The 12627-nt window shown below is 37.0% G+C and overlaps 1 protein-coding gene across 1 annotated transcript; it reads left to right on the forward strand.

Annotated features, from left to right (window-relative positions):
* Positions 1 to 536: 536 nt before the first annotated feature.
* Positions 537 to 11497, forward strand: LOC104168605 (NAD(P) transhydrogenase, mitochondrial-like; the record flags this gene model as incomplete). The annotated part of the gene is made up of 5 exons (XM_009709244.1): positions 537 to 743; positions 7583 to 7812; positions 8965 to 9182; positions 10634 to 10721; positions 11409 to 11497. Coding segments are annotated over exons 1-5 (776 nt in total), but the record flags the coding sequence as incomplete, so codon positions are not given.
* Between the last annotated feature and the right edge of the window lie 1130 nt (positions 11498 to 12627).

Raw genomic sequence — 12627 nt, forward strand, 5'->3', positions numbered from 1 at the left:
AAGACGGCACAGTAGGGCCCAGCGAACGGCAGAATTTCGGGCGAAGAGCCTTTCCCTCCGCCGGCAGCCGGTAACCACCTGCTAGCGAGGGGGGCCTAGTTCCCCTGTCCGCTGCCCCGCTTGTCCCGCTCCGACTGCCTGCTTTGGTATGTCTCCTGAGCGCCTGTAAGCTGCTGCCTCACTCGGGGTAACTGCTTTGGAAGCCCTGCCAGGGGTTTGAATTGTTTGTCTGGTTCCTTGAGGCGCAGGAGGTTTTCACGTGGCAGAGTTGCTTGTTTAAAGCAACGGCGTAAAGAGAATACAGTCTTGAGTCACAGAAATACGATCTCTACGTCAAGCTGTCAGTCCTGCCATAGGTTTGTTGCTTTAGTTTGATAATTGTCTTAGTTTGAAAAAAAGTTGATTTTGTTTTCTAGCTCGAAAGAGAAGGTAGGGAGAAATGGCCATCTCATGGCTACTGGCAGTCGACTGGACTTAAGCTGCTGAATTTACATACCTTTTGTCTAGTATCATTAATAATTCTTGCTTTCTTTGTACATGGGCAGCAGGGATTCCATACATAGTGAGGAGCCTGCTGTGAGGTCTGGACGAAATGGCAAGCCTTCTGCGTATTGGTATTACTGGGTGCTCAGCTCCTGTTTTTGGCAGTGTGTTACCACCTAAGGTGCATTCTGCAAAGATGCCGTGTTTGCGAATGTTTAGAACCCACCAGATGCTCATGTCTCAGGCAGCTCCAAAGCCAGGTAAATTGATTAAACTACTGTAAATAATCTTTTCTTTCAAAACATGAAGATAGCTTGAATTTTTCTTTCAGATATGCAGTAGTACAGAAAAGACTTAAATAAAAAAAACACTGTTAAGTGTCAGCAACATACTTGAGTCAGTTGTGGTACAATTTTACACTGGTTGTAAAGGGCTTATGCAGAAGGTGTTTATATTTATTATGAATACTTTCAATCGACGTAGTTTTTATGCGTAGAGAGTCAGTGCTCCTCCTGACACTTACATTGCTTGAGGGATGTATTTAAACAACTGCTTTTCTTAATTAAAAGTCTGAGTTCCCCATGAGTTTTGGTAGTGCAACTCTTTGTGTGCATGCAGGGGAAAATACAGCCCTTGCAAAGAAAGCATCTGCAAGCGTGAGTATATGTACATGCAATTATCCCATCTGCAAAAGTCTCTTAACTTTGTTCAGGAAACTGTTACATTGTACCACCTTGAAGAACTTCTGATCTGTATCTTCATGTATAGGGTTGGTTGCTATATTTGCACTAACTACATTTTTAATGGAAGTCATGGACAGGTTCCGGTATTTTGAGGAAAAGAAAAAAACAAAACAGGAGAGGGAGATAGAGGCATATTTGGTTCCAGTTTATGATGTAAACCTGATGTATGAAGATCAGAACGGACATTTTTTGCTCTATCCTATGCTGAGCGTAGCCTGACAGCTAGAAGACTGGAGGAAATATAAAACTGGTTTAATGATATTTTTGCCCATTATCCTGAATGGGTCATGTCTCCCTAAAGGAATTTAGAGACCCTGCTTCAGTGTAGATCTAGGGTCTTCTCAGTCTGCAACAGAATAATGTGAGAGTTACTGATTGTACATGTGATGTTTGGTTCTTCCAAACATACACAGTACGTAAAAACATTAGATATTTTAGAGTATGAGAAAAGTAGTGCTGTTCGTGAATAGAAGTGTCTGGTTGTGAAAACTCAAGACATAAGATTAGACTGTATAACTCTGAGAGGCCTTTGTTGCATGGGATTTCTGCCAATTCTAACAGTGGCTGATGCATTTTGGGGTCCTTTTAAAATTGGTGAATCAGTGTTTTGGAACTTCTGAAGAAATGTGATGAGAGAAGGAGTGTTTTTAAGGGCTCCTAATAATCCGTATTGCATGGCTTTTCACCGCAGTTGCACGGTGAAACCTGAATTTCTTTGACTGACAGATTTGTGATGCTTTAGATTTTTTTTTTTTTCCATATTAAATATCTGAATGGAAGAGACATCTGTCTGTCTTGATGCGGCAAACTGTCCCTTGGTTGGGAGTGTTAACCTGGGACGTAGGAAACTAGGTTCAAAGTTCTTTCTCTAATGTCCCAGACAAGTGCCCTTGTTGTTGTTTGAGTTTGGAATCAATCTTTGTATTTGACTTTGACCACAAATTTGATCATGAAACTGAAAGATCTCTTCAGTTTTACTGAAATCAGTATGGTCATCTGTGTGTGTGCATTTTCTTGTTTTTATGAATCACTTTTCAGAAATTTTTCCACAAAGGCAGAGAATTCTGATTAGTTTCGTGCTTAAACATTCACTGCTGTCCCTTCAGATCTGTTGTGTGGAAACCCTTATTTAAGGTCGAGTAGTATTCATGCAATGCAGTTATTTAATGCTGAGAATTATAAGTTTGATAAGTATTTTGGTTGATAATTAAACTGTCCTTATAGTTCATTTTGGTAACATGAGATTTGTCATTCAGTAGAGGACAAATCAAGGATAAAACAGCCATTGAATGACAAATTAGTACCAGTACTATTGTCTATGCATACTTTTTATGTACTCTTGAATAAAAACTTAACAGAGTATAAAATAACTACATTTTATTCTTAGTTCTAGAAATTATCTTTGGTTACGATGGCACTTGGTGAAATCAGTGTCATACTAAGAAGAGTAAGTTTTCTGAAGAGACTAATGTCACAGTAGTTCTTCTGGAGCCTGTAGTTATTACTTCTGTTCTCTCAGATTAGCTTTCATTTAGTCCAGGATATGTTATGTACAAGAGTAACAGCTGCTTGAGGAGTGAAGAGATTTGGAGTCTGTTGAAAAGTAAACTTGCAGGATGGATACTTTTCTTACTGCTATTTATTGTGCTGCTGTTTTCTTTGTTTCTTAGAAACGTAGGAGTTTCCATACAGGAGTTAACAAGTATTCCTGTAACCTGTCTCAAACAGTTGCTAGCACCAGATGCTTCAGAAATAGATGCGAACCTTTCCCAAGGCCTGGGAAAGGTCCTTATGGAGTGACCGACTCTGAGGTTTCCAATATACTTCCAGATTGATCTGTCCTGCAGCTCTGTGACTTTTAACCCTCTCGATCTTGGGACTTTTAATGTCCTTTTTATTTTGATGCTTCTTTTTAAAAATTTCCTGTTTTTTTTCCTAAATCTTGCAGAATTTTTAAACCTGTAACGGTTTATTGTCAATTCATTCTCTAGATAAGCTGTACATTGTTTATAAACCATAGGCATTCTCCTTTGATTTCCTTGGGTTTTTTGTTACCTCCTTGCTTGTATAAGAAGAGGGATCAGGTGCGTGTTTAATCTTCTGTACCATTTTTCTTTTCTTTTTGCCAACATCATATTGCTGTTCCTCGGAATATGTCCTCATCTTCAGAACAGGTGAGATGTTTTGTTAAAGCTGATACTAGAGTAACTTAGAATTTAGGCAGGTTATGTATCCTGTTTTCCCATCCCAGGACATGTGGCATATAGTAAAAAATTTCTCCTTTCTCTTTTCTCTAAGTCAGTCTCTAATATTTGTTGATATTATTTCGCTACAGTCTATTTCCTGAAATCAGGTTAAGGAGGTAAAGCCCTGTATTTTTCTCTCTTTCTCTACATACAATATTCTGAGTTTTGTTGACAGTTTTAACTTAGGATCTTCTTGAAACACTCAGTTTGTAGATGGCAGTTAAGTGGAGAAAATTACTTTTATAATTATTTTAAATTGTTTGATTTCTGAAGCTTGGAGATGCAAACTACTTACTTATTTTGTTTACTTAACACTTGAGACTGTGCTTTAAATATTTCGTCATTACAGTCGAGATTATGTTAAGGGGAAGAGAGATCAGAAAGAGTGGCTTCTTTCTAGTTTTTCTAAATTCTGATTTGCGTACATTCCATGCTAAGGTTCTGAGGCCTGTGAAACTTAATGATTCTACTTTTGATAGTGGCAGAATCCTTTCGGTGTTGATTCTTTATATCAAAAAAAGTACTGTGTGTCTCCTACTCGATGAACAATACATTCAAAACCTTCAAATGACTCAGGAAGGTGCTCAAGGTACGTGTATATTTTTCTAAATTCTGATTTGCGTACATTCCATGCTAAGGTTCTGAGGCCTGTGAAACTTAATGATTCTACTTTTGATAGTGGCAGAATCCTTTCGGTGTTGATTCTTTATATCAAAAAAAGTACTGTGTGTCTCCTACTCGATGAACAATACATTCAAAACCTTCAAATGACTCAGGAAGGTGCTCAAGGTACGTGTATATCGGTCTGGTTTTGGAAAATGTTCTTGATGTCATAAAGCAGTTAGGTTAGTTACTAAAACATACTCAAAGCAGTTCTTAAAGAGATTATCTGACATGGAAGCTTAGAAAGGCAACTTGGAAGCTTCACACTCTTGTGCAGTTTTAAACCCATGGCAGGGATAGCAGATGCGCTTTCTTAAAATAAAACCTAAATCAAGATTAGAAGTTTATAATTCTAGATTTCAACCTTTCAAAACTAATGATTTCGATGAGATTGCTGAGTTCAACAAACCAAATCTGTGTTCATAGTGTAGCTTATTTCAAACATAGTGTTTATCATAGCATGTCCTGAAGTTTTAACATGGATCTTTGCTTTGCAGTTGTAGATGTCTGCGCCATGTTGGTGCTGAATGGCTCAGGGTAGTCTGCTTGAAAAATGTCCTATACCTGCTCTAGTTAAAGGCTGGCAAACCGGCATCTGTTTGCTTCTGTAGTCTCTTGCTTCTGTATTCACTGGTTGCTAGAAATTTGGTGGTGGGACAGAGGAGAAAAGGATAGAGGCAAATGAGACTTGTTGAACCTGTATCCTGGATTTGATCTCCAGAGCATTGGAGGAGGGCGTAGTCCTCAATATTGGTCTCGGCTTACTAAATAAGGTGCAAATACTTTCTATCTGAAAAAGTTTTACCGATTTTTATTGCATGCAAGGTGTAACAATGTGAAAGAAAGAAAAGAGGATACATACTTGGCATGTAGGGAGTGCATATTCCTGTCCTGTCCCTCTTAGCTGTTTACTTTTCTGCTCTGGTACCCTACACAAAAGCAAGTGAACAAAAAGAAATCAGAAGCATCTATTGTCATTTGAGCCTTAGGACCTACACAAAAACCCTAAATTTTTTGATTGAGAAGTGTATAAGCTTTAATCAAGTGTCTGTCTGCCTTTAAATTTGCAGTCATCCTTCTGTTCCCTGTATGCTATAATTTATTCCTTCCTTCCTCTGTATTTGTGCACTGCAAAAACTTCCAAAAGGAGAAAGGGAAGGTAGCACTTGAGTTCTTATTTTCTCAGTGCTTCTTGAAAGGCCTTTTGTCTTCTATCCTAGAGCTACTTCCTTTCTGAAGTCATGATTGGTCTCTGTATTCTAACAAATTTCAATCTTCTAAGTTTCATTTCTGCTTCTAAAAGACAAGAGAGCTCATATCCACTGAGTTGATTTAGTGAAAATCAGAAGCAGGACTTTATTGTGTAGTAATTAGGAGACGAGATGAGGAGAAACTTCTCTTCAAATGACAAGGGTGATTTGTATGAATGACAGCAGTGGTTATTGTAGCTTTCAAGTGGTTAGTGCTGTTATGATACGGATGCCCTGAGTTGCAGAGTGATGTTTAGATGTGGTATATGCTGATGAAGCAAATATTTGTAAAGCATTCTTAACTTTCTGGGTCTGTTTTAGATGTGCATTCCCACTCCTGTTGTGACTTTGTGTTTCTTTAAAGCATGTTTTTCTGAATTTGATTTTTGTCTTGTAATCTAAAGAATTTTAAATGTTCTCCAACATAGAAAATATCAAAATGCTTGTGTCTTCAAATTACTTGTTACCATTTTATTAGTTTAATTTCAAAGAGAAAGCTAAAGTAAAAAAAAAGGTAAAAATAATTGGAAGTAATGCACTTCTTTTTCTGGTGATCTTTCATTCTGTCTTCTTGTTGGATGAGTTCAATGAGGTTTTTTTTTTAATAGTTTAGAAGTCTGACAAATACAGGTAGATATTTAAGTACCAGTTCTTAGGAACTCTGTATTGTATTTTCGGAACATTGTAAGTTGATAGTATCTTGAAAGTTGTTAAGCTAAAACATTTTCAGATGTTCAGCTTTAAGCATCTGATAGTCCCAGTTTTATTTCATAGATAGATTTAAAAATATCAAAATAATTAAGTTTCTCAAAGCTCTTATTGTGTGGTATCTTTTTGGCTTTGTTTTGCTTGTTTCTGTGTTAAAAAACAAATGGGAAAAAAAAGTGAAAAGGAGGCCTTCCTAAAACATAGAACACGTTACTAGTTTGGTACAATTTTTGTAGCACAATACATAGTATTGGTGGCCAAAGTAAAAGCAGATTTGTAATTTAAAACAAGCCTTTCACCCCCCTCCTCTTTTTATTTTTTGTTTGGTTGTTTGGGGGGGGAGTTTGGGTTTTTTCCTTTTTCTTTTTTTTTGTTTGAGTTGGTTTTTTGGTTGCTTGACCTTTAATTGGAGTGACTGCTTAGGGTACTCAAATTGTATTTCGTTAATATATTTGTGATATAAGTGTCTTGTGTATGAATGTCACAATCCAGGCTTAAATTCTGTGTAGATGTCAGTGAAAGCTGGTGCAGAACTGGGCCTCCGTACTGGACTGCACGCTGTCTAGTGTAATTGAAGCAATATGGTAGTTTGATGTATGATTGTTCTGCTTGAGTCTGTGTATTTATAAATAATGTATTTAAACACTTGATGGGGTTAGAGGAGTTAAACTCTTGGATATTATACTGGAAGCCCACAAATTGTACATGAACATAGTTAGATGTTCATAATTTGAAACCTTAAGCTGCAACTGATAAATTGCAGTTTCAGCAGTTTCCCGGTGTTACTTAGGAGAGCTTCCAACAAGTTAAGACAAGGAAGTAGCGTTGAAGAGAAGTATAATTGGGCAAACTATGAATGGATGTTCCATTGTTCTTGAAGTACTCTTGAATTCACATTTTTCATTTCTGTAGCAACTCTTAGAGTACCTTATAAATGTAGTTGTGCCTTGCAGTGTACTTTGTGGTATGTAAGATATATTCATTAATAGCGATCTGAGACAACTGTAGACATTAAAAGACGTTAAAAACCTATTCAGTTAAAATGCAGTTCAGCTGTTCAAGCTCATTTGTTTATTTCTTCACAATGAAGTTGAAGTGACTGGAGAGGGATTTAAATTCTTCTTACCCTAAGTAGAATGTGTTATCACCAGAACACCATTTATTGTATAAATCAGAATGCCAGTTACACAATCAGAACTGTGTAAATTCAGATGGGTGTGAACTGCACCAAACACTTGTTACTGCTTGTGTGGCTCATTGTGCTGACCTGCTTATTCTTGAGAGAACAGGAATCTCTAGCAAGATAGTGTAATTTAAGGAAGTGTAAACTACAGTGCTAGAAAATTATCATTCTACTTCCTCTTCCCTTAGGAGGGAGAATTGCTAAGTGTGACATGTCTGCTTGTATCTGTACAATGCTGAAGAGTGCCATTAATATCGGTTATTGATCTTTAGTACAACTAATGCTGTCTGTCTGCCACTCTTACAGGAATTCCTTATAAACAGCTGACTGTAGGTGTCCCCAAGGAGATATTTGAGAATGAGAAAAGAGTGGCTCTATCACCGGCTGGAGTTCAAGCCTTGGTTAAACAAGGCTTCAATGTAGTGGTGGAATCTGGTGCTGGAGAAGCTTCCAAATTTTCTGATGACCATTACAGAGAAGTTGGAGCAAAGATCCAGGGGACCAAGGAAGTCCTGGCTTCTGATTTGATTGTCAAAGTAATTACTTTATTAATGTATTTTCTATTACATTCTTTTCGGAGAAACATATAGATCAATTTTTTGTAATAGTCCACTGAAAGTTCAGTAAGTGTGTGCCTTTAATCTTTTCTGTTCTAAGTTCTGAATCAATTTTAATCTGTCTTTTTTTTTTATATATATATATAGCTCAGGTGTGCTCCTACAGTAGTAAATGACAGCATTGAAAGAATGGAGGATAATTTCTTACCAAGTTTTTAACTACTTTGGAGGAGTTGTGTTTTCTAGAGCAAGGTAGACTAGTTCCAGGTTCTCATCAGATGACGTCCTGGCTCTAAAAAACTTTCACTCCAAAATTAGTAACATACAACTCAAGTTGCTCTTTAGAGAGAGTTGCTTGGAGTATTGAAGATGCAAGTTTCTAGCTCTTCTCAGTTGGACATCCAACAATTCCACAGCAGCAGTGTGTTTCAAAAGTAGTTGTAACTAGATGAGCTGTAGCTGATCTGGGAAGACTGCTAAAAGTGAGGTTGCTTGAGAGGTATTAGATTGTGCAGGGTCCTGAAATAAAAAAAGACCTTGATTGAACCTCATGTTGAGACTTCCTTTAACTCCTCTATTTGAAGTTATCTTGTCAGGATTGAATGTAGATTTTCTGTGAGTTTGTGAATAACACTTTTAAGTAGATTTCTTTTTGAAGAAAAGTGAGAAACTCAAAAGAAGTGAATACAGATCAAGATGAAAATCTGCTAGACTCCATGCCTGAAATTCCCTGTATGTAGTGCTGCATTGCTACCAAATTAGTGATTTGTAGCCTGTAGAGCTTAATTAGTGCACCTGTTCAGTAATAATTTTGCTTAAAAATGGCAGGTTTTGGGGCAGCTGTTTGTCATAAAAGCCAGTTACTACTGGTTAGAAGCCATCACATCTTTCTGAAAGTATGTACTGACTGTTACTGCCCAGTCACCAGTCTGCTTAGAGCTAATTCTCATATGTGGACTGCAGTTAAGAAGTGCAGTTACCCAGTTCAGTTGTGTAAACAGCCTTTGATATACTTTTTTCTTTGTGTACTTTGTGGATGGGAATGGACAGACTGCAACTTGGGAGAAAGGAAGTGGAGTGTGTTCCGATTTATTTCCTCTGATTAATTTGGAAACTTCTCTCTTTATTCAGGTGAGGGCTCCTATATACAACTCGTCTCTAGGTGTACATGAGGCAGATCTTTTTAAGACAGCGGCTACCCTGATTAGTTTTATCTACCCAGCACAAAATCCAGACCTCCTGAAAAAACTTTCAGAAAAAAAAACTACTGTCTTGGCTATGGATCAGGTTCCGCGGGTCACCATTGCTCAGGGATATGATGCACTTAGCTCCATGGCCAACATTGCTGGGTATGAATCTTACTACTTTATTTTTTATTTTTTTTAACTTGAGTAAGTATAGCTGGATTAAAAGCTATGTGTTTTGATATTATGTATATCTAAAACAATTCTGCACCTATTTTCATATAGCTGTTTCAAGCAGGATGACGCTGTTGCAGGTACCAAACAACTTAATTTTTTTATGGTCAACTTTGCAGCACATCAGAGCAAGGCTTTAAAAAAAAATAACAAAATTGAAGCCAGTTCTTCTAATTCCTCAGCTGCTTTGTCTGGTGCCTTTTTGGTTTGAACTAGATCAGAGCAGGCTCAAAAATATCCTTAAGACAGCTTCAACACAGATTGTCTGTCATTGGGATCTGATGTTGGGAGCTAACTAACCCAAACAGCACTCACTATGAATGCAGTTGCCATGGCAGATATAAACAAAAGACCAAATACTCTCAGATATCTTCATGCTTGGTGACTGGTATTGTGGTGAATTAAAATGTTGTTGTCATCAAGCTTACTTCTATTATTAGGTTCTTTATTGCTTTTTTTAATTTTTTTGACTTTTTACTTAGATCATGTTCGTGAGTCATAATAAGCATTGGAGAAGACTGCCAGATTTTGTGGACACCAGCAGTATACATCCGTGTACATGTTTGGTTACTTCTCTGTGTTTTCAGTGTAGTTTTACTAAAATATAAAAATTCATAATGTACTTAAAGATATAAAATCTACAAACTGTATTCTAAATTAAAACTAATTTTACATAAGACCTACGTATGTCCCTGCTAGAGATAGGAAGGAAGGTGCAACGGGACTGTTGAACCACAACACTGTTAGTAAAAGTGCACGAAAATGTGCGCTGTTGCTGAGAAAAGACACAGTTACACATTAATTTGCATTTTCAGATAGCTCTACTGATATTAACTTGGTATTCAGCCACCTATTCTTGGGTGGCTACGAAGCAGATGGGGCAAAAGAAGTAGTAAGGTTAAGCTATTTACCATAAGCCATATAGCTCTGCAGAGTTAAAGTATCTTTTTGAGTGTGTGCTCGCTTGTCTAAGTGAGCTTACTGCAAAATTAGTCTGGGTTTTGCCACTGCTTGTTCATGTTTCCTTCCCTAACATGCCTCAGGTTACAGCCTTTGAAGGTAGCTTCAAAGACTACAGAATTAACTTTTGGCAAGTTAACGTGTTTATTGTTCAGGTAAAATTTAATTTGAGAGGATGGTTGTGGATGTCCAGTATATTGCAGTCCAAAAATTCTGTCTGAAAATACATTCTGTGATTTAAAAAAAAAAAGTAACAAATATGAACAAAGACAGACTATTAAACTTGTGCTCAATAGTAAGATATTAAACTTGCTTTGTCCTACACATGCTATGGGCAAATGTTCAGCCTTTTGATTGCTGTCTTGAATGGGATTGTTCTGAGCCTGGGAAAATACTGATATGTGTTTGTCTTTAATTGACAGTTACAAGGCTGTCGTACTAGCAGCAAATCACTTTGGTCGATTTTTCACGGGTCAGATCACAGCTGCTGGTAAAGTTCCTCCTGCAAAGGTATGTGCAATTAAATAGATGCTGTGGAAGAAAAATATGTGAATACCTGAGCACAGCTAACCACTACTGCAACTGTGTCAAAAGGCTTCTTCTCCTGCATTGGGGATAGATCTAGAGACTTTAGAAATCCCTGTAGTTATTCCCATACCAATTTTTGTTCACTAATTGTAGTGTCATTTTTTTGAGGAAAAATAGAATAATTTGAGTTTTATTGAAGTTTGCTTAGTTTTAAACATCAAGCTATGTATATATGGATGGGTTTTTTTATTTTCCCCAAAAGAGGATAGGTGAGGAAGCAGTTAAGAAGTTGGGATTTCTCGTGTGTTGAAGGCAGTGATGGAAAGGATTACTTGATTGGAATTGCAGGTGGATTGAGTTGAAGAGAAATGAAAATAGGATTAGGGAAGAAAAAGTAAAGGTAGATTAAGGAGAAAGCTTGTAGTTGCTTACATAAACTTTGCTACGGATGAGTTGACTTTCAGCTAAGTGATGTTACAGCTTTTAAACTGTTAGATTTATGGGGCAGCTTTACCAAAGTAATTTCAGGTTCTGTGTCCTAAGGTAACTTGTTTGAATGGCTGGTTAATGAGATGTATCTGCAGCTGTGAAACCAGTGCAATGTTGCTGCTTTTCTAACCAGCTCTAGTTTTAGTTCATGCTCCAAGGATGTTGATGGTATCATTCTAGGTCTTGATCATCGGAGGAGGAGTTGCTGGCCTGGCTTCTGCAGGAGCAGCTAAATCAATGGGTGCAGTGGTTCGTGGGTTTGATACTAGGTAAGTATGTGAAAATGATGATAGCAATCTGAAATTATTTTAAGATTAAGTAGTTTGTGGCTGTATTACAGTGAAAGCACTTGTACTGCACTGAATCACAATTCTGTTCTTACCATTTTTATTCCATCATTATTCCTCCATATTTTCATACCTCGAAACAAACAAACGTTCCAAACAGTCCTCCTTACTAAATTCTTCAGAACTGTATGAATAAAAAATCATTGCTTTATGAAAATGAGAAAGTTGGGGCTTTTACCTAGAATTTCATGTCTCTGTTCTTCTTGAGGACACAGGAAAAACAGTAAAGAAATAATCTTTATGCCTTCATTTATAGCTTGCTTTGATCCATGTTCATAGCTGCGTACTGTCATTCACCTTACTCTCCTGGTCCCAGAGAGGCCAGCTAGGAACTCTTTGGAGAGATAGTTCTTTCAATCTGCCGAAGGAGAGAAAGTGATCAAGTTACTTTATTTGTGAAACTCAAAGTGAAAGAACAGGAACTGCAGCTGAAGCTGGTTTAAATGCTGGTCTCTTTGGATCTCTTCTTTATGTTTGGAAGGATTATTTTGTCCCATAACAATTTTTTTGAGCAATAGACTGGGAAAATTACAGAGCAGAAACATTTTTCTTCTTATAGCTACAGGGACTGCAAACTTGATTAAATTTTTTTCTATTAAATGGCTTGCTTATATTGAATTTGTATGTTTTTAATACTGTATTTGCATTAAAATTACTTACACGTTTGTTTTTTACGCAGAAGCATCTGGTGCTACTTAGCTGTAGCTAATATGAAAGAATAAAAATGAATCTATCTGCAGATTTATGATGTGCAATATGAAAAAACTCCCACTCTGGTTTGTTAGAAAATCTGCATATGCCTTAAAACAAACTGCAAGGAGTTTATTTTTTGTAAAAGCATGAAAATCTATCTAAAACTTTTCAGTTTTTTTTTTTTTTTAATTCCCTTCTTAAGCATCCTGTATACATTTATCTTGGTGTGCAAGAATGTTTATGTTAAATCCTCTGCATGTTGTGAATGTTCACCTAACACTGAAATTTAGTCTCATTATTTACTGTGATGTCACATGATGGAAAATAAATTACAGTTTACAGGATAACTGTAAAAACCA

This window comes from Cariama cristata, unplaced genomic scaffold (genome assembly GCF_000690535.1).
Source record: "Cariama cristata isolate BGI_N322 unplaced genomic scaffold, ASM69053v1 scaffold46251, whole genome shotgun sequence".
NCBI classification, from domain to species: Eukaryota; Metazoa; Chordata; class Aves; order Cariamiformes; family Cariamidae; genus Cariama; species Cariama cristata.